This window comes from Schistocerca nitens, chromosome 2 (assembly GCF_023898315.1).
Source record: "Schistocerca nitens isolate TAMUIC-IGC-003100 chromosome 2, iqSchNite1.1, whole genome shotgun sequence".
Lineage (NCBI taxonomy): Eukaryota > Metazoa > Arthropoda > Insecta > Orthoptera > Acrididae > Schistocerca > Schistocerca nitens.
In genome coordinates this window covers 274,236,054-274,254,648 of record NC_064615.1, presented here as the reverse complement: position 1 = coordinate 274,254,648, position 18,595 = coordinate 274,236,054, and the positions used below count along the sequence as shown (strand labels likewise).

Below are 18,595 nucleotides of genomic sequence, written 5' to 3'. Positions count from 1 at the left end.
TTGTCTATGTTAAGGGACAGTTGCCACTCCCTGCACCAAGTGCCTATCCGCTGCAGATCTTCCTGCATTTCGCTACAATTTTCTAATGCTGCAACTTTTCTGTATACTACAGTATCATCCGCGAAAAGCCGCATGGAACTTCCGACACTATCTACTAGGTCATTTATATATATATTGTGAAAAGCAATGGTCCCATAACACTCCCCTGTGGCACGCCAGAGGTTACTTTAACGTCTGTAGACGTCTCTCCATTGATAACAACATGCTGTGTTCTGTTTGCTAAAAACTTTTCAATCCAGCCACACAGCTCTTACTTTGCCGAGCTTTGTTTCGCTGTGCACGCCGTCCCGGCTTCTCCAGTGCGTTTGACACGAAAGTGATGCGGAGGAGTGGCGCTGTGTACAGTTAGCAGTGGCCGTGGGCCGTGACCCTGGCGGGAACAGCTGACACGCGCGGCCCGAGTCACGTGGGCAGACTGACCTCTGCTGGCCGCAGCCGGCTGCTCCAGCTGGACGTTAACCCCGCCTGCACCATCTGGGCATAACGAATCCAGAAGCAGCGGGTCTGGAGAAGTCCTGTGTGTCCGCACATACTCTGGTTTTAAACATGGCGCTTAAGGAACGGCAGCCCCTGGTTATCAAAACCTGACTTTAGAACAGTCAAACTAGTTTTTATTAGTTCTTGATGGCCGGTTTTGCTTATACATCCATACACTTGCACAACTGTTTCAATACCAGCTGTAACCCATTCAGAGATCTCGGTCTAGCTCTCCTGTCGGCCCTAGAGTCTTTCTGTCCTACACCGCTACTTTCGTCACTGGCTGTGATTAACATAAGTGAAAAGATCAAATTACACCTTGGTTCAGAGTCGATATTCAACTGGGGCTCCCTCTATACTGGCTGGGTCACCCACTCAGTCATTTCAGAGGTCCGTAGGAGGTAAGGATGTACCACATTCAGTAGGTCCATGTCTAGTAAAGCACTGAGGTTTCCAAACAAATCCTGGAGTTGATGGCATCTGTACTTTAGTATCCTGTGACATCTATACATAGTTGATGTCCAAGTATAGTGTGAGAATCACTGAAGCGCATGGCAGAAAGCGGGTGGTATTCTTCTGGAAGGCAGTGTCTGACCTCATAATAAGATAAATGCAAGGATTGTTGCCTGCAGTTCATTTTGAACTTGAAACCTCCACCATACCTACCGAGGTATCCCTCAGTAATTGTGTGGGCTTCTAAAAACCACATTGTATATAAATGGTTCTTTCCGTTCAAATCACAGGTGAAATATGGACTGTACAAAAGTTTTGTGTGCAATCTCTTTTGTGTAAACTGCACTTTCTCAGTATACACGCGCTGAATCGTAGTCTGACATTTACTTTTTATAACTGTGTTCATATAACAGTTCCACTTCATTGTTACTCCCAGATATTTGTGTGATACGACTGACTCTGTAACCCGTTAATCCTTTAGTTCAGGGATATCAAGCTTCGTTTCGTGCAGTAGACGCAACCAACTATCAGTTTTCCTTATCACAACGGCAAAGTTTACTCTGTTAAGTTCTGCGAAAGTCTGCGTTGTGGAAGCTGTCTTTCTATCAAGCTAGATTTTTTTGATGGTAGCGAAAAGGAAGAAATCTGTGGATCGAAACAATTAGAGAAAGTTAGCGAAGAACCATCTCGCTTTCTAACAGTTGCGGTTTGATTTCTAATGACTGGTCCTCGATGTGTTCTTGATAGAGAGATTACTAGATGTTCTGTCGCTTTTAAATGAAATGAGTCATTAATGCGGAATAGCTGAGCGTAGTTATGGTACTGCCATTCATTCAATCCGTCCCGCAGGACAAAGTGCAAGCCCTTTCGCTTTGAAGTCAGTTCGGGGGTCTTCAGGTCAATTTTGTAACGTATTTATTCGAGCATGTACCCATTTGAACTCATGAGATTGTGGGCACCATTCTAGACCCTTCCAGCACAAAAATGCGGTGTGTCGACGGAATTTAACCCAGGACCCCTATGCTTCTAGCTAGCAGTGCTAATCTGTAGACCATGAGGTGGCTTACCTCTCAAGATCACTCCAAAAATAACGTGTAAAAATATTTTCAATTCCTACGGTGCAAGCTCGCCAATCACAGTCTGGTTTTTGGAGTATACGAGTGTGTATCAAATAAAATGCTAGGCAAAAGCCCACGTAAACTAAATGAAGCTCTGTTTTTTATCAACTCAGCTGTCCAGTCGTTCAGGGGACAGATTAGCTTCCACCAAGTGACTTATTCTCTTACACCACATTTCGCATTGGGGGCTTCAGACGGCTGTCAGCAAATGGATAAAAGTCACGCCGATTCGCAACATTCAACGAAAGCGTTCCAAGAGTACCGAAGCCATTACTGCAAACCCTTAACTAAACTTATCATTTTTCCACAGGACCTGCGCCGGCCGCGGTGGTCTAGCGGTTCTAGGCGCTCAGTCCGGAACCGCGCGACTGCTACGGTCGCAGGTTCGAATCCTGCATCGGGCATGGATGTGTGTGATGTCCTTAGGTTAGTTAGGTTTAAGTAGTTCTAAGTTCTAGGGGACTGATGACCACAGATGTTAAGTCCCATAGTGCTCAGAGCCATTTGAACCACAGGACCTGCCAGACTTGATAACTACTACCGTGTGCAATTATAATCTGTATCTTATTGGTGTAACTTATATTTCGAACTAGCACAACAGGAATGAATTTGGCCTCTGAAATACAACTTCAGTCGCCCCCTGTTTGACATGTCTGTCTCGCTAGCTAAGCTAAAATGAGAAGCCATATAGTGTACATTTTCTAAAATGCTCTTTGAGTAATTGTTGACTCCAATAATGAAAGCGTGAAAAAAAAGTTTTGCATGACGTCATATAGAATACTTCTTGCGTCAGTTGCACTATTACACACAAAGTATTCATTTCGCAGATTAAAACAAGACCAATCCTGTAAATGCTCAGCTTTTAGCGATATTTTCACAGATATTGTGAATTACATTAATGTATTACATTTATTCGCGGATATGCTGCATGGAGCATATAAACAATAAAATAAGTAAAAGAGTGATCCAGTCACAGTGTTTCCATTTTTGAGCTTTACTCTCCGGTCACTCAAACGCTGCTGACACACAGCTCCAGTGATGGACACATCAGATGAAACTTGTGCGTGTGCTTTCATGTGTCGTTCACGAGCTGACCGCTGTCAGTCTGTATAAACCCTCCCATGCACACTCGCAGTTTCTCTTGCTTTGTCGAAGTATGAAGACCATTTTTGTCCTTACATCTGGGCCCCTGTCGTCATTGACGTAAGTTTTCTCTGGTCTGCCAAGAAACTAGTCTGAGTACTGGGCAGCTGCCTTATATGGTCTCGCTTTAACCCACAAGTACTTCTCCTTACGTGCGCCTTTTTTGCGAACCTGCTTTGTTGTGGATGTTACAAAGATACAAGTGGAAGTAAACTTTACGTCGTTTCTGAATTATAAACGTCCTTAATTTCCATCTCTCTCTCTCTCTCTCTCTCTCTCTCTCTCTCTCTCTCTCTCTCTCTCTCTCTCTCTAGCCTTTACAATGGGAAATGGTAGTTGATTTTATAAAAGAATCATAAGAAAGTGTAATTCACACTCGTGAAAGTTCCTCGTTCAGTTAATGCTCGATTATTGTTGGAGGATGCTGAATCCTTAATGATATAACGGATTCATTTAATCAATGTGGGCCTCCAATACGCTCTACAAACTGTATTGAAAAAAGCTGAACGAAAGTGCAACCCAACTCCAAAACGTGCCAGGGAAGACATTATTTCCTTCAGTTAGATATCGCTTGATTTCCACGACGGTACTCAGAATAACCACCTCTGGCCGTAATAACGGCCTTGATACGCCTGGGTATTGAGTCAAACAGAGCTTGGATGGCGTGTACAGGCACAGCTGCCCATGCAGCTTCAACACGATATCACAGTTCATCAAGAGTAGTGACTGGCGTATTGTGACGAACCAGGTGCTCGGCCACCATTGACCAGATGTTTTCAATTGGTGAGAGATCTGGAGAATGTGCTGGCCAGGGCAACAGTCGAACATTTTCTGTATCCAGAAAGGCCCGTACAGGACCTGCAACATGCGGTCGTGCATTATCCTGCTGAAATGTAGGGTTTCGCAGGGATCGAATGAAGGGTAGAGTCACGGGTCGTAACACATCTGAAATGTAACGCCCACTGTTCAAAGTGCCGTCAATGCGAACAAGAGGTGACCGAGACGTGTAACCAATGGCACCCCATACCATCACGCCGGGTGATACGCCAGTATGACGATGACGAATACACGCTTCCAATGTGCGTTCACCGCGATGTCGCCAAACACGAATGCGACCATCATGATGCTGTAAACAGAACCTGGATTCATCCGAAAAATGACGTTTTGCCATTCGTGCACCCAGGATCGTCGTTGAATACACCATCGCAGGCGCTCCTGTCTGTGATCCAGCGTCAAGGGTAACCGCAGCCATGGTCTCCGAGCTGATAGTCCATGCTGCAGCAAACGTCGTCGAACTGTTCGTGCTGATGGTTGTTGTCTGGCAAACGTCCCCATCTGTTGGCTCAGGGATCGAGACGTGGCTGCACGATCCGTTACAGCCATGCGGTTAAGACGCCTGTCATCTCGACTGCTAGTGATACGAGGCCGTTGGGATCCAGCACGGAGTTCCGTATTGCCCTCCGGAACCCACCGATTCCATATTCTGCTAACAGTCATTGGATCTCGACCAACGCGAGCAGCAATGTTGTGACACGATAAACCGCAATCGCGATAGGCTACAATCCAACCTTTATCAAAGTCGGAAACGTGATGGTACGCATTTCTCCTCCTTACACGAGGCATCACAACAACGTTTCACCAGGCTACGCCGGTCAACTGCTGTTTGTGTATGAGATCGGTTGGAAACTTTCCTCATGTCAGCACGTTGTAGGTGTCGCCACCGGTGCCAACCTTGTGTGAATGCTCTGAAAAGCTAATCATGTGCATATCACAGCATCTTCTTCCTGTCGGTTAAATTTCGCGTCTGTAGCACGTCATTTTCGTGATGTAGCAATTTTAATGGCCAGTAGTGTGTAAAGGAATCCATTAGCGAATGGAGCATAGTACAGCAGTGAATCCGTACTGGTGAAACGTCTGCGGTTAAATTTCATACTACTAGCTACTTTGTAAACGCGAACATTGTGTGCACGAACTACCATTCCTTGATAAGCCAATCATGACGGAATGAGGAGCTGTTCAACCAGAACGATTCTGTAGAAAAATGTGCTGCAGAGTGCACCAGTGAAGCGACCTTTTTTTTTTTTTTTTTTTTTTTTTTTTTTTTTTTTTTTTTATCAGTCTACTGACTGGTTTGATGCGGCCCGCCACGAATTCCTTTCCTGTGCTAACCTCTTCATCTCAGAGTAGCACTTGCAACCTACGTCCTCAATTATTTGCTTGACGTATTCCAATCTCTGTCTTCCTCTACAGTTTTTGCTCTCTACAGTTCCCTCTAGTACCATGGAAGTCATTCCCTCATGTCTTAGCAGATGTCCTATCATCCTGTCCCTTCTCCTTATCAGTGTTTTCCACATATTCCTTTCCTCTCCGATTCTGCGTAGAACCTCCTCATTCCTTACCTTATCAGTCCACCTAATTTTCAACATTCGTCTATAGCACCACATCTCAAATGCTTCGATTCTCTTCTGTTCCGGTTTTCCCACAGTCCATGTTTCACTACCATACAATGCTGTACTCCAGACGTACATCCTCAGAAATTTCTTCCTCAAATTAAGGCCGGTATTTGATATTAGTAGACTTCTCTTGGCCAGAAATGCCTTTTTTGCCATAGCGAGTCTGCTTTTGATGTCCTCCTTGCTCCGTCCGTCATTGGTTATTTTACTGCCTAGGTAGCAGAATTCCTTAACTTCATTGACTTCGTGACCATCAATCCTGATGTTAAGTTTCTCGCTGTTCTCATTTCTACTACTTCTCATTACCTTCGTCTTTTTCCGATTTACTCTCAAACCATACTGTGTACTCATTAGACTGTTCATTCCGTTCAGCAGATCATTTAATAATTCTTCACTTTCACTCAGGATAGCAATGTCATCAGCGAATCATATCATTGATATCCTTTCACTTTGTATTTTAATTCCACTCCTGAAACTTTCTTTTATTTCCATCATTGCTTCCTCGATGTACAGATTGAAGAGTAGGGGCGAAAGGCTGCAGCCTTGTCTTACACCCTTCTTAATACGAGCACTTCGTTCCTGATCGTCCACTCTTATTATTCCCTCTTGGTTGTTGTACATATTGTATATGACCCGTCTCTCCCTATAGCTTACACCATTTTTTTTCAGACTCTCGAACAGCTTGCACCATTTTATATTGTCGAACGCTTTTTCCAGGTCGACAAATCCTATGAAAGTGTCTTGATTTTTCTTTAGCCTTGCTTCCATTATTAGCCGTAACGTCAGAATTGCCTCTCTCGTCCCTTTTCCTAAAGCCAAACTGATCGTCACCTAGCGCATTCTCAATTTTCTTTTCCATTCTTCTGTATATTATTCTTGTAAGCAGCTTCGATGCATGAGCTGTTATGCTGATTGTGCGATAATTCTCGCACTTGTCAGGTCTTGCCGTCTTTGGAATTGTGTGGATGATGCTTTTCCGAAAGTCAGATGGTATGTCGCCAGACTCATATATTCTACACACCAACGTGAATAGTCGTTTTGTTGCCACTTCCCCCAATGATTTTAGAAATTCAGATGGAATGTTATCTATCCCTTCTGCCTTATTTGACCGTAAGTCCTCCAAAGCTCTTTTAAATTCAGATTCTAATACTGGATCCCCTATCTCTTCTAAATCGACTCCTGTTTCTTCTTCTATCACATCAGACAACTCTTCACCCTCATAGAGGCTTTCAATGTATTCTTTCCACCTATCTGCTCTCTCCTCTGCATTTAGCAGTGGAATTCCCGTTGCACTCTTAATGTTACCACCGTTGCTTTTAATGTCACCAAAGGTTGTTTTGACTTCCCTGTATGCTGAGTCTGTTCTTCCGACAATCATATCTTTTTCGATGTCTTCACATTTTTCCTGCAGCCATTTCGTCTTAGCTTCCCTGCACTTCCTATTTATTTCATTCCTCAGCGACTTGTATTTCTGTATTCCTGATTTTCCCGGAACATGTTTGTACTTCCTCCTTTCATCAATCAACTGAAGCATTTCTTCTGTTACCCATGGTTTCTTCGCAGCTACCTTCTTTGTGCCTATGTTTTCCTTCCCAACTTCTGTGATGGCCCTTTTTAGAGATGTCCATTCCTCTTCAACTGTACTTCCTACTGCGCTATTCCTTATTGCTATATCTATAGCGTTAGAGAACTTCAAACGTATCTCGTCATTCCTTAGTACTTCCGTATCCCACTTCTTTGCGTATTGATTCTTCTTGACTAATGTCTTGAACTTCAGCCTACTCTTCATCACTACTATATTGTGGTCTGAGTCTATATCTGCTCCTGGGTACGCCTTACAATCCAGTATCTGATTTCGGAATCTCCGTCTGACCATGATGTAATCTAATTGAAATCTTCCCGTATCTCCCGGCCTTTTCGAAGTATACCTCCTCCTCTTGTGATTCTTGAACAGGGTATTCGCTATTACTAGCTGAAACTTGTTGCAGAACTCAATTAGTCTTTCTCCTCTTTCATTCCTTGTCCCAAGCCCATATTCTCCTGTAACCTTTTCTTCTACTCCTTCCCGTACAACTGCATTCCAGTCGCCCATGACTATTAGATTTTCGTCCCCCTTTACATACTGCATTACTCTTTCAGTATCCTCATACACTTTCTCTATCTGTTTATCTTCAGCTTGCGACGTCAGCATGTATACCTGAACTATCGTTGTCGGTGTTGGTCTGCTGTCGATTCTGATTAGAACAGCGCGGTCACTGAACTGTTCACGGTAACACACCCTCTGCCCTACCTTCCTATTCATAACGAATCTTACACCTGTTATACCATTTTCTGCTGCTGTTGATATTACCCGATACTCATCTGACCAGAAATCCTTGTCTTGCTTCCACTTCACTTCACTGACCGCCGGCCGAAGTGGCCGCGCGGTTCTGGTGCTGCAGTCTGGAACCGCGAGACCGCTACGGTCGCAGGTTCGAATCCTGCCTCGGGCATGGATGTGTGTGATGTCCTTAGGGTAGTTAGGTTTAACTAGCTCTAAGTTCTAGAGGACTAATGACCTCAGCAGTTGAGTCCCATAGTGCTCAGAGCCATTTTTGAACTTCACTGACCCCTACTATATCTAGATTGAGCCTTTGCATTTCCCTTTTCAGATTTTCTAGTTTCCCTACCACGTTCAAGCTTCTGACATTCCACGCCCCGACTCGTAGAATGTTATCCTTTCGTTGATTATTCAATCTTTTTCTCATGGTAACCTCCCCCTTGGCAGTCCCCTCTCGGAGATCCGAATGGGGGACTATTCCGGAATCTTTTGCCAATGGAGAGATCATCGTGACACTTCTTCAATTACAGGCCACATGTCATGTGGATACACGTTACGTGTCTTTAATGCAGTGGTTTCCATTGCCTTCTGCATCCTCATGTCGTTGATCATTGCTGATTCTTCCGCCTTTAGGGGCATTTTCCCACCCCTAGGACAAGAGAGTGCCCTGAACCTCTATCCGCTCCTCCGCCCTCTTTGACAAGGCCGTTGGCAGAATGACGCTGACTTCTTATGCCGGAAGTCTTCGGCCGCCAATGCTGATTATTTATCAAAATTTAAGCAGTGGCGGGGATCGAACCCGGGACCGAAGACGTTTTGATTATGTATCAAAAACGCTATCCCTAGACCACGGTGTACTACATAGGCTAGTAGTTACAGGTACCGGAATTTCGAGCATTCTGAAAGTAGGTACCGTGCGAATAGGTACGGCCGCGCGGAGTGGTCGCATGGTTTGAGGCGTCCTATTAGGGACTGCGCGGCCCCTCCCGCCGGAGGTTCGAGTCCTCCCTCGGGCATGTGTGTGTGTGTGTGTGTGTGTGTGTGTGTGTGTGTGTGTGTGTGTGTGTGTGTGTGTGTGTGTGTGTGTTGTTCTGAGCTTAAGTTTTTTTTTTAGGGACCGATGACCTAAGCAGTTTGGCCTCTTAGGAATTCACACACATTTGGAGAGGTACGGTGGTTTGTTACATGGGAGTACGATTACCAGAGGAGAGACCATGTTAATGCGCATGTGTTTATTTGGAGTTCGTGTACATAAGCAAAAAGAATGGGGAGGTTGTAAGTTCAACGTTCTGTCGACGTCAAAGCAATTGTTGGCGGTGCAGTAACCCAGTTGGAGAAGGATGGAGCAGGAAAGTGGTCATGATCTTCCTAAAGGAATCATCACTATATCGCCTGAGGTACATGGTTTTATTGGAACGCATAATAAAACATAAGAAATCTGGCTGGTATGAGGGGTTTTGAAAACTGCTCGTCTCGAATGTGTCCACTGTGGTAACCAATACGGCATGCGATACGTGCCCAGCGCCAACAAGGCCGTGGCGCATCCAGGCACTGGCAGCATCCTGTTGTTAAGGAAGAAAAGTTCGTCCCCGTTACTGCTGCAGTCTCTCGGTACGCACCTGCCTTGTGAGGAGCATATGCCCTCGACATTTCGCCGCTGGTTCATTGTTCTCGTGGCAGAAGGGGGATCCCAGCAGCTCGTAGGGGGACGCCCAACTGCTTCTGCCCACGCTATTATATTATTTCACGTCTCCTCGGGAATGCCTGCGCTGAGAATGCGGATTTCATTCTTCAGTTTGCGAATAAAGTTTTCCAGTTAAGAAGTGTACGCGTATCTGGAGAAGAGTGCTGTCACGAGTACTCACAAACAGAGGCCAGTAAGAGATTTTTTTAGGGTTTTGCACAGCCCATTTCAAGGTGCAAATTGCTTTAGCGAGTCGCAAATATTTACGTCGGTCGATACGCACAAGAGCATAGGCTTCTGCGGCCGGAGTCTAGTTCAACAACCATCTGGATGTTTAACCGTATCGTGATGATAAAAGTACCTCCCCCCTCTGCCGGCCGCGGTGGTCTCGCGGTTCTAGGCGCGCAGTCTGGAACCGTGCGACTGCTACGGTCGCAGGTTCGAATCCTGCCTCGGGCATGGATGTGTGTGTTGTCCTTAGGTTAGTTAGGTTTAAGTAGTTCTAAGTTCTAGGGGACTGATGACCACAGCAGTTGAGTCCCATGGTGCTCAGAACCATTTGAGCCTCCCCCCTCTCCCTCCGTCCCCCCCAACTCTCTCTCTCTCTCTCTCTCTCTCTCTCTCTCTCTCTCTCTCTCTCTCTCTCTCTCTCACACACACACACACACACACACACACACACACACACACACACACACACACGCGCGCGCGGAGAGGGAGTGAGAGAGAAATGATAGACATTAATAATTTTTTAGCCAGTAACGTTGTTGAGATTGTTGGTAGGTTACAGCCTAGGTCCACAAACTTTCTTAAAAATATTATTCGTGTTCGTTTTCTTATATGTATTTGTAACAAAATAAGTTACTGTCGAGTTCTTTCTGCCCTCAGGAACAATTTGGTGTTTCCTGAAGATGTGTTTGTTGTGGCGTCCATTTAATTGTATTAGAGTAAATTATAGATTTCGCCTGAAACAGTTTCAGAACATCCGATGACGAGTTGCTAAGAACAAGAAACCGCATTGATACCATTGATGTGACCTGATGCTGAAATACACTGGATATTTATTAAACTACATGAAAAAAATAACTTAGTTACAAACCAAGGCGTGCAAACTTTTTATTCAACATGTAAATGTCAGTAGAGACATTCGGATTTAGGTTACATGTTTGATACGCCTGCCATCATTGGCGATGATGTAGCACGCGCGATAGCGAAATTCTGCCTGACCAATTGAAGTGTCTGAACACTGATAACATAGCCCCACAAAAAGGAGTCGCATGTGTTCAGATCCAATGGCGGCCAATCGAGGCCCAAGCCCTTGGCCTGTGGGTACCCCAGAGCCAAAATGCGATCCCGGAAGTGGTCCCCTAGGACATCAAACACACTCTTGCATCGATGGGGTCCAGCTGCGTCTTGCACGAACCATATCTTGTCGAAATCAGGTTCATTTTGTATAATAAGGGTGAAATAATCTTCAAAAACATTCACATACGGTTCGGTAATCACCGTGCCGTCAAGGAACATCGCACCGATTATTCCATGACTGGACATTGCACACCATACAGTCACCGGTTGAGGGCGAAGAGACTTCTCGATCGCGAAATGCGGGTTCTCTGTCCCGCAAATGCGCCACTTTTGCTTATTGACGAACCCATCCAAATGAACGTGGGCTTCGTCGCTAAACCAAACAACAACGCACATACTAATTCACTCCATGCCCCGCGGCCAACCGTGCAGTTTGAACGTACTAACACTATCCGTTCAGAAGTTACGATGATTTTGTTTCATATAGTTCAGTAATTGTCACCCTGTGTATTCAGTTTACAAAGATGTCACCGTGTTCCGCAGTGGCAATACGCCTAGTAGTAACCTACTTCTAGAGGTTCTGTACTGAAGCTGTTAAGACAACCTTTAGGACTCTTCCAGTACTTCGCCCCGTTTAAACGGTTACTACGGGCAGAGTCCAGCGGCAGCTTTCAGTGACACAGCCGCTCTCATTGTCCTGCGCCTGTGCACGCAGCTGTTGTCCACCGGCTTCGCTTGCGCGGGTCAGGTTCTATTGCGCATGCGCGCCACGCCCTCCCCTCCTTTCCCCTCCTCTATCTGGCAGTCAGCATCCGGATCGCCGCTGCAGAGGGACTCGTCACGTCTGCCTCCAGTCTGTGGCTATTCTGCCGCCGCGTGAGGCAGTAGGGCGCTCTCGCCTTGGGGTTCCTCGCGTCGGTTGCCGAGGGAATGCTCGTTTCGTGATGGCTGGGGCGGTTCCTCCAATAAGGACCTTGTGTCTCCTTTCGCGACGCGATTCAGAATTTTGGTGAAAGTGGAAGTTCGGTCGATTATTTGTGTGTGTGTGATTGCTGTGATCCGGAAGAGTGGACGTGCCGGATGTGTGTACGCACTGAGGAAGCGTCATCAGACGGGATGGTGTATCCTTGCAGGACGATCCAGGACCCGGCGAGCCAGCGGCTGACGTGGTACAAGCCGCCGCTCACCGTGCTGGTGATCAAGAAGGTCCGCGACGTGTCCGTGCTGCAGCCCTTCGTCCAGCTCGTCAGGTGGCTCATCCAGGTGAGTGCCGCCACTGCCCGCGCCCCCGCCCTAGCCCAAAAGTGCAAGGGAAACGCTAAGAAACATTCTTTCGTTTTTAACTGACATCCTTGTCCGCAGGCGTATCCATACTGCAGCTTTAACTTGGCACTGTTTGACAGTGACAAACTCGCTTTGGTGGCCGTTTATTCGACGTCCGACGCGTTTGGAGTTCAAACTATTCATGCAAGGACCGAATCGTGGCCATTCTCGGTACATCTGTTTCAGATACTTATCTTTCAGATGTTGTCTTCTCTCTCTGCATCAGTGAAAAACTACCACATTAATATTTGCATTTTACGAAGTTTGGAAACATCTTATTAGCAGAACCACTAAAGAAGATACATCTGTGTGGGGCTTTAACTCCGAAACGCGTTGTACATGAATAGGGAGATAAACATTGTTCCTACCGGCAGTTATTGCTTTGTAAATATTGTTAGGACATACGCCACTCCGTCGCTTGGCTACATGGCTCAGTTGTGGTGTTCCCAGCGGGCTCAGCCGTGTTGTGTGCAGCGGGCTGTGATTTTACGCGTCAGCAGGCACACAAAGGGACGGGCTGCCACGCCTTTCTGACAGGCCCGCCAGACAATTCACTTCCTCTGAGGCACTTCACACTGCACTGCACTGCACTGCACTACACCCGCCCGTCCGTCGGACAGCGCTGGTGGTTGTTGATGCGGGGGACAAGCTGCTCCGTCTGCTTAAAACCCCTGCAAGCGTCTATATTGCCCGTAACAGAGGTTACTTCGTACTATATCCTCCACTCGCTTTCCTTCTCGGCTTTTGAATAACAAGGAAAAAAGGCCGTATTCGTACGCATGTTAATTTCCTTCCCTACAGGTTTTCCTTTCACGAGAAAAGTTGTTGGTTGTATGTAGAAGGGGGACAGAGGTAATACAAATAACATGGCACAGAAGTTTGAAGATCGCTGCTGGTTTGACTTGAATTCCTCTCATTTCCTTAGAATCAGTCTTTAGATTGTTATAATTACTTACTGCACTACATAATGTTCGCGTCTAGCCGCATATTGCCACTACCAACCTGTTGTCTTTGTGCAAAAAAAAAAGTTATCATTTTTCAAGGTGCACTCAGATGTCATTGCGATCAGTACAGATGAAGGAGAAATAAAATTTTATCTTATTACTGTTCATAATACACACTTTGCAAGTGAGCACCACTGACTTTTATTGAGTGTAGTCATTTACATAATAAAGCTTGAGAAACTCATTCCGTGGCGGCTGAAGTACGCCTTTTTATTACGTGGTGGTTGAAGCTGCACCACTTCGTGCGACGGTCCCGAGACAAAGAAGCTGGCCGTTATGAAACGTGGTATCCAACTAATAATCATCAACAGTGAGAGAAAAAATCGTATGACTTAAGTACGAGAAGTTGAAATTAAGTACTGAAGGTGTCACGTATTCTTCATAGTGAGCACCAAATGAATGCGACATTTTCTCACTGAGGCTGTATTTATTTAGACTACTACTTCGTTATGCAACTACGAGGGTTGATCAGGAACTAACGTTACAAAGCCTGCAATGAGACGTGTTCATTTCATACAACCAATACAGCCAACTGTTAGTACATATATGAGGTTATTTTTTCGACAGTCTTCATATCGTTTTAGGCACTTGTCGCTTTCTAGGATGTTTCAATTAGGACTGTTGATAAAATATCGATATATCGTTATTTTATATTAAGGAAAAAATAACGAGATATCAATATTTTTATATATTTCACAATTTTCGTTAAATATTGAAGTTTTTGGAAATTGTAGAACATAATTTTACTTTCACTGTGTGAAGGAGTGTTCCTACTTTTTGAGCTTTAATCACGTCCAGTCTTTCACTTTGAAGCAAGTATATGTGGCACAATAGTAGTAGCAGTGCGATTGCACTGGGGAGGGTGGGAGGGGGTGGGGGGAGGTGGCGATGTGAACGGAATAACAAGATTTCCGATGAGAAGAAATAGCACACCAGCGGCGTTAAAAAAAAAATTTAAGCCCACTACTGTGCTGTTTCTTCACACGGGCATTCTTCAAAAACAGTTGCTGAAAATGAACAAAAATCAAAATGACCAAATTGGTCTTTGCGGTGGACACAGGCGTGTTCAGGGGAAATGCTGATGTAATCGGCGCAGTAGGAAGGGTAGTCGATGTCCCGGCGAAACTGCTTAAGTAGCGTGGTGGTTTCCTATTAGCAGTCGTGTCAGGGTCGGTCAGCGGTCACTGTCTTCCCTCTTTCCAAAAACTATACCTGCCCTGCTCCAAAAACATTGTGGCCATCACCTTTCCGGCAGGTAGCGTCACCTTTAGCTTCTTTGTCTTTGGTGAGGTGTGCTTCCACTCCATTGCCGCGCGGGATTAGCCGTGCGGTGTGAGGCGCTGCAGTCATGGACTGTGCGGCTGGTCCCGGCGGAGGTTCGAGTCCTCCCTCGGGCATGGATGTGTGTGTTTGTCCGTAGGATAATTTAGTTAAGTAGTGTCTAAGCTTAGGTACTGAAAGTCCCATAAGATTTCACACACGTTTGACATTTGATTTTTTTCCCACTCCATTGATGAGCGCTTATTGCTTGGAGTGTAGTGGATCCATGTTTAGTCACCTGTGACAGTGTGGTGAAGAAAACTACTCTTCCGTGGAGAACCGTTACAGTAGTTGCGAACTTGACCCAGTGTTCTTCTGCTAGAGTTGGTCAGACTTCGTGGAACGCATCGGGAACGAACTTTCTGGTACTGCAAAAATCACGAACAGAGTGAGGAACGCACCAGAGCGACATCTGTTCAGACCTGTTGATGCCGTGCTGTGTCGGCCACTGCGATCATCGAGGGTGACGTCTTCTCTACCGGCCGCTAACTTTAGGCACCATTCTGCGACATGCTAATGAGACTATAGCCTCTCCAAAAACCTCTACGAACTGCCGGCGGTGGATTTCAGCCACGGCTACATGTTTCGCCCACAGAAATACTATAACTCAGCGCATTTCTTTGGGAGGCCAGTTTTCCAAGCAAGTCGGCATTTGCGTTTACCTACAACTATCTCTGTAGGCGGCGGGTGCCTGAAACTCCGCACAGTTGCCAACCGCATGCATCATAATTACCTCACTCTACTAATTTCTCTATAACTTTCTGATCAGCCTTCAGTTTCAACAACTAGTTACGTAGTGTTATATAAAGGAGCTGTCTGTATGAAAATGACAGTGTATTCGTATACTGCTTATCCGTTTGTTTCGATTTACAAAACTATTACTTTTTGGCCAGTGTTATATCTTTACACATTTCCCATCTGCGTGCACCAACCATCTGTCATACCATCAAGTGCACAGCTGCTTACTTAGCAGTTACCAGCTGATAGTAGTATGTAGCAGCCCATTTCGCTCTGATGACGGCAGCGACGGACCGTGACAAGGAACCTGCAAGACACTGAAAGGGATTGGAGCTCTTTCGAGCCGTGATCGGCCCTACAAGTCGCGGAAAATAGTCGAAGTTGTGCGTGGTTTGGACTCATCTCCATCGAATTTTTCTAAACATTGCCTTGTGAGATTGAGGTCAGGTGACCTGGAAGGGCTTACAAGAACCATCATCATTTTGGAGTGTACCTCATACCAACTGACACGTCTTGTCATGCTGAAAGTACGGTTCGCCTGCAGGTTGCTGTAGGCGAACAAATGGATGGACATGATCGGACTGTAGGTGCTTGTATCTTTCTTCAGTGGTAGATTTACCAAGTGGCCCATTTCATCCCGTGTAAACATCTCCTGCACGAGAATAATGACCTGTCTGGAAGGTGCCTTCTGATGTCAGAGGAACTCGTACCCTGCCATCGGCGCCCACTGAGACTCACCAGACCAGGCGAAGAGGCCACACGTAGACATGTGGGACTGGGCGCCGTACCGAATTAGCGGTTGTGGACGAAACGACTTTTCAGACTGTCGTTCAAAACTGATGTATGAGGAATGTGCTGAGCTGTGGCCCACCTACCGCTGTTGGTTCCTTCTGGCTGCAGAGGTTTCTCCGAATTGGAGTGCTCGCAGTGCACCACTGACATGGTAGCGCGTGATAAAGCCCAGCGCCTGCGACTTCGCGGACGGAACCTCCGTGCGTGTTGCACCAGCGGTCTGGCCACAGTTAAGACCTGTACTGTCGTGCATCATTCCCATCTTGCGCTGTCTGTCAAACCTACGGCCTGTACGAAGTCTGATGTCACCTGTGACGTGTCACACACAATATTCCATTCGAAATGATGTCAGCAAGCACACTCCTTTCTCTGGAACATAGTAACTGTCTCCAATTTGTCAGCCGTGTGTATGACAAGGATAAGATTGAAGTATTTTGAGGTACTGCAACATAAAACTGTTGAAAATTAAATGCGCCAGAAAAATGACATTACACGTGAAAGACGAAAGAAAATCAATCTAAGGACACCTTTACAACTTTTTTGTAAAGTCTGCCGCTGCAATCTTTTGGAAGTCTGTGCGATTCCCTCACCCCCACTGGGTAAACTCGTGACGAACCTTTCAGTTCTTCTTTGGCCGTCTCCCCCTCACGTTACTTCAGTAGCTAAATGTCTCTCACCGACGAACAATGGTAAAGAATACGACCTTCTCGGCGTGTAAATTACGCATAGTTAGGATTTCTTCCAATAAATGAGTCTGGCATCGTCCTTATCCAGGGTTAAATTTTAGTAGTTATTCCAGCTTCAAGGACTTCGGCCAGAAATTCCTAGGTACGTGGAGTTTCTGATTGATTCTAGTGGCTGATCGGCGATCGCATAAACGAGACCATATTTTTCGTGTATTTACGCTCATTGTAGTATTGTATTTGTTTAGTCACCTTCCAGTCTTTGGACCCGGAACTTATCATCTGCAAGCGTTTCTGCATTTCGTAACAAGTTTATAACGGTGTCAGCTCCCTGTAAACATGTCTACGAACAGCCACCATGGGCGAGAGATTTTAACTGGCTGTCATTTGTATATAACGCGAACAGCAGTGGTGCTATCACACTTCCTTGACACACATTAGATGCTACCTTCGCGTCTGATCATACCTCTCTAGTAGCTAAGACGTGTTGAATTCTGTCTGCTGTGAAGTCTTCCTTCAAATCGCATGTGTGTTCAAATATTCATCATGCATGTATTTTGTTTTGTAAACTACGACACGGAACTGTGTCTAAGGCTTACTGATAGTCATGATACACGGTATCAACTTGGTCTCCGCTACCTGCTTTCTGGTGGATCTTATGAATTCAGTATGTTGAAATATGTTCTACGGTAATCTGGGAAGTACTGCTATCAGCTTCGTGTGCTATGTTGTGCGACGGCTGTAATCCAGTCTTTGGAAATTGAAAGAACGCTTGAGTTCGTATCTCAAAACAGTGGGTTCGAGGAATAACGTTGAATTTGAACTGGGTACGTGGGACCTTTAGATTTAAGAGAAGAGGGCTGGGGCACGATCACCATAGAGTTTTTGTCAACGACCAGGGCTCTGCCCGTAAGTAAATTTGAGGTACTCGAAGTGACTGAATAACAAACAACGCTTGTGTTGAGTTTTCGAGGGGTTAAACGGGATTTATCGCTCTTCCAGCCATACATGGCATGCGTCCAGCAGGCTACTGGCAAGAGAGAGTTCAATTCTGTTCTGTAGCTGGCATCAGCGTACAGGAAGTGTCACGAAGTGTTAGTGAATCTTAGAGGCGTACCATCGCGTCTAGCCAATCTGTTTAATTGGATTACTGACTGATCAATTATAATTTCTCGACCTACGGTTTGGGCGCCAAAATTACAAAAGTAATTAAATTCGTTGTTTAATTTGAGAGTAGCTGATTCTGTATGGGGTTAGTTTATGCTAAAATGTTAAGTTACTTAACCGAGGCTAGTTAGAACTCACTTGGATCATGCTGCAATGTGCACGTAGTACAGAATGATTGGTATAGGTGTGTGATATAATAATGTAGGCTATCGGGCAATGAAACATTGGTAAGCATACGTATTGACAAATTGCAAACAAGCGTAAACAACATGACAACGTTGTTACTCTGGAATGACTGACAAATGCTGCTCAGAGTGCAAAATTCTCTCAGGGCTTTTGCCAGAGTTACTCTAGCGACACGTGTCGCTTGTAATTAGAAGTTCTGGCCAACTACAGGACGAGGGTTTAGGAAACCAAATAATTACCGATGGGATCGTTTAGACGACGCACTGACTGAAGGAGCTACCAGTGAGATTTGAGGCGGTCAGGGGATCTCGCGATCACCACGTCCAGTGCAAAGCTAGGGACGGCGCGTTCCAGGGCGTCAGCATGACC

The 18,595-nt window shown here is 45.6% G+C and overlaps 1 protein-coding gene across 6 annotated transcripts in view; it reads left to right on the top strand.

The window, feature by feature from the left end:
• LOC126236018 (NAD kinase-like) overlaps positions 1 to 18,595 on the top strand; it is a 546,376-nt gene that overhangs the window by 460,970 nt on the left and 66,811 nt on the right. For all 6 annotated transcript variants that reach the window (XM_049945035.1, XM_049945034.1, XM_049945036.1 and 3 more), the window contains exon 3: positions 12,147 to 12,276. In XM_049945035.1, the coding sequence (XP_049800992.1) occupies positions 12,147 to 12,276 (130 nt within the window). The remainder of the gene's footprint in view (positions 1 to 12,146; positions 12,277 to 18,595) is intronic.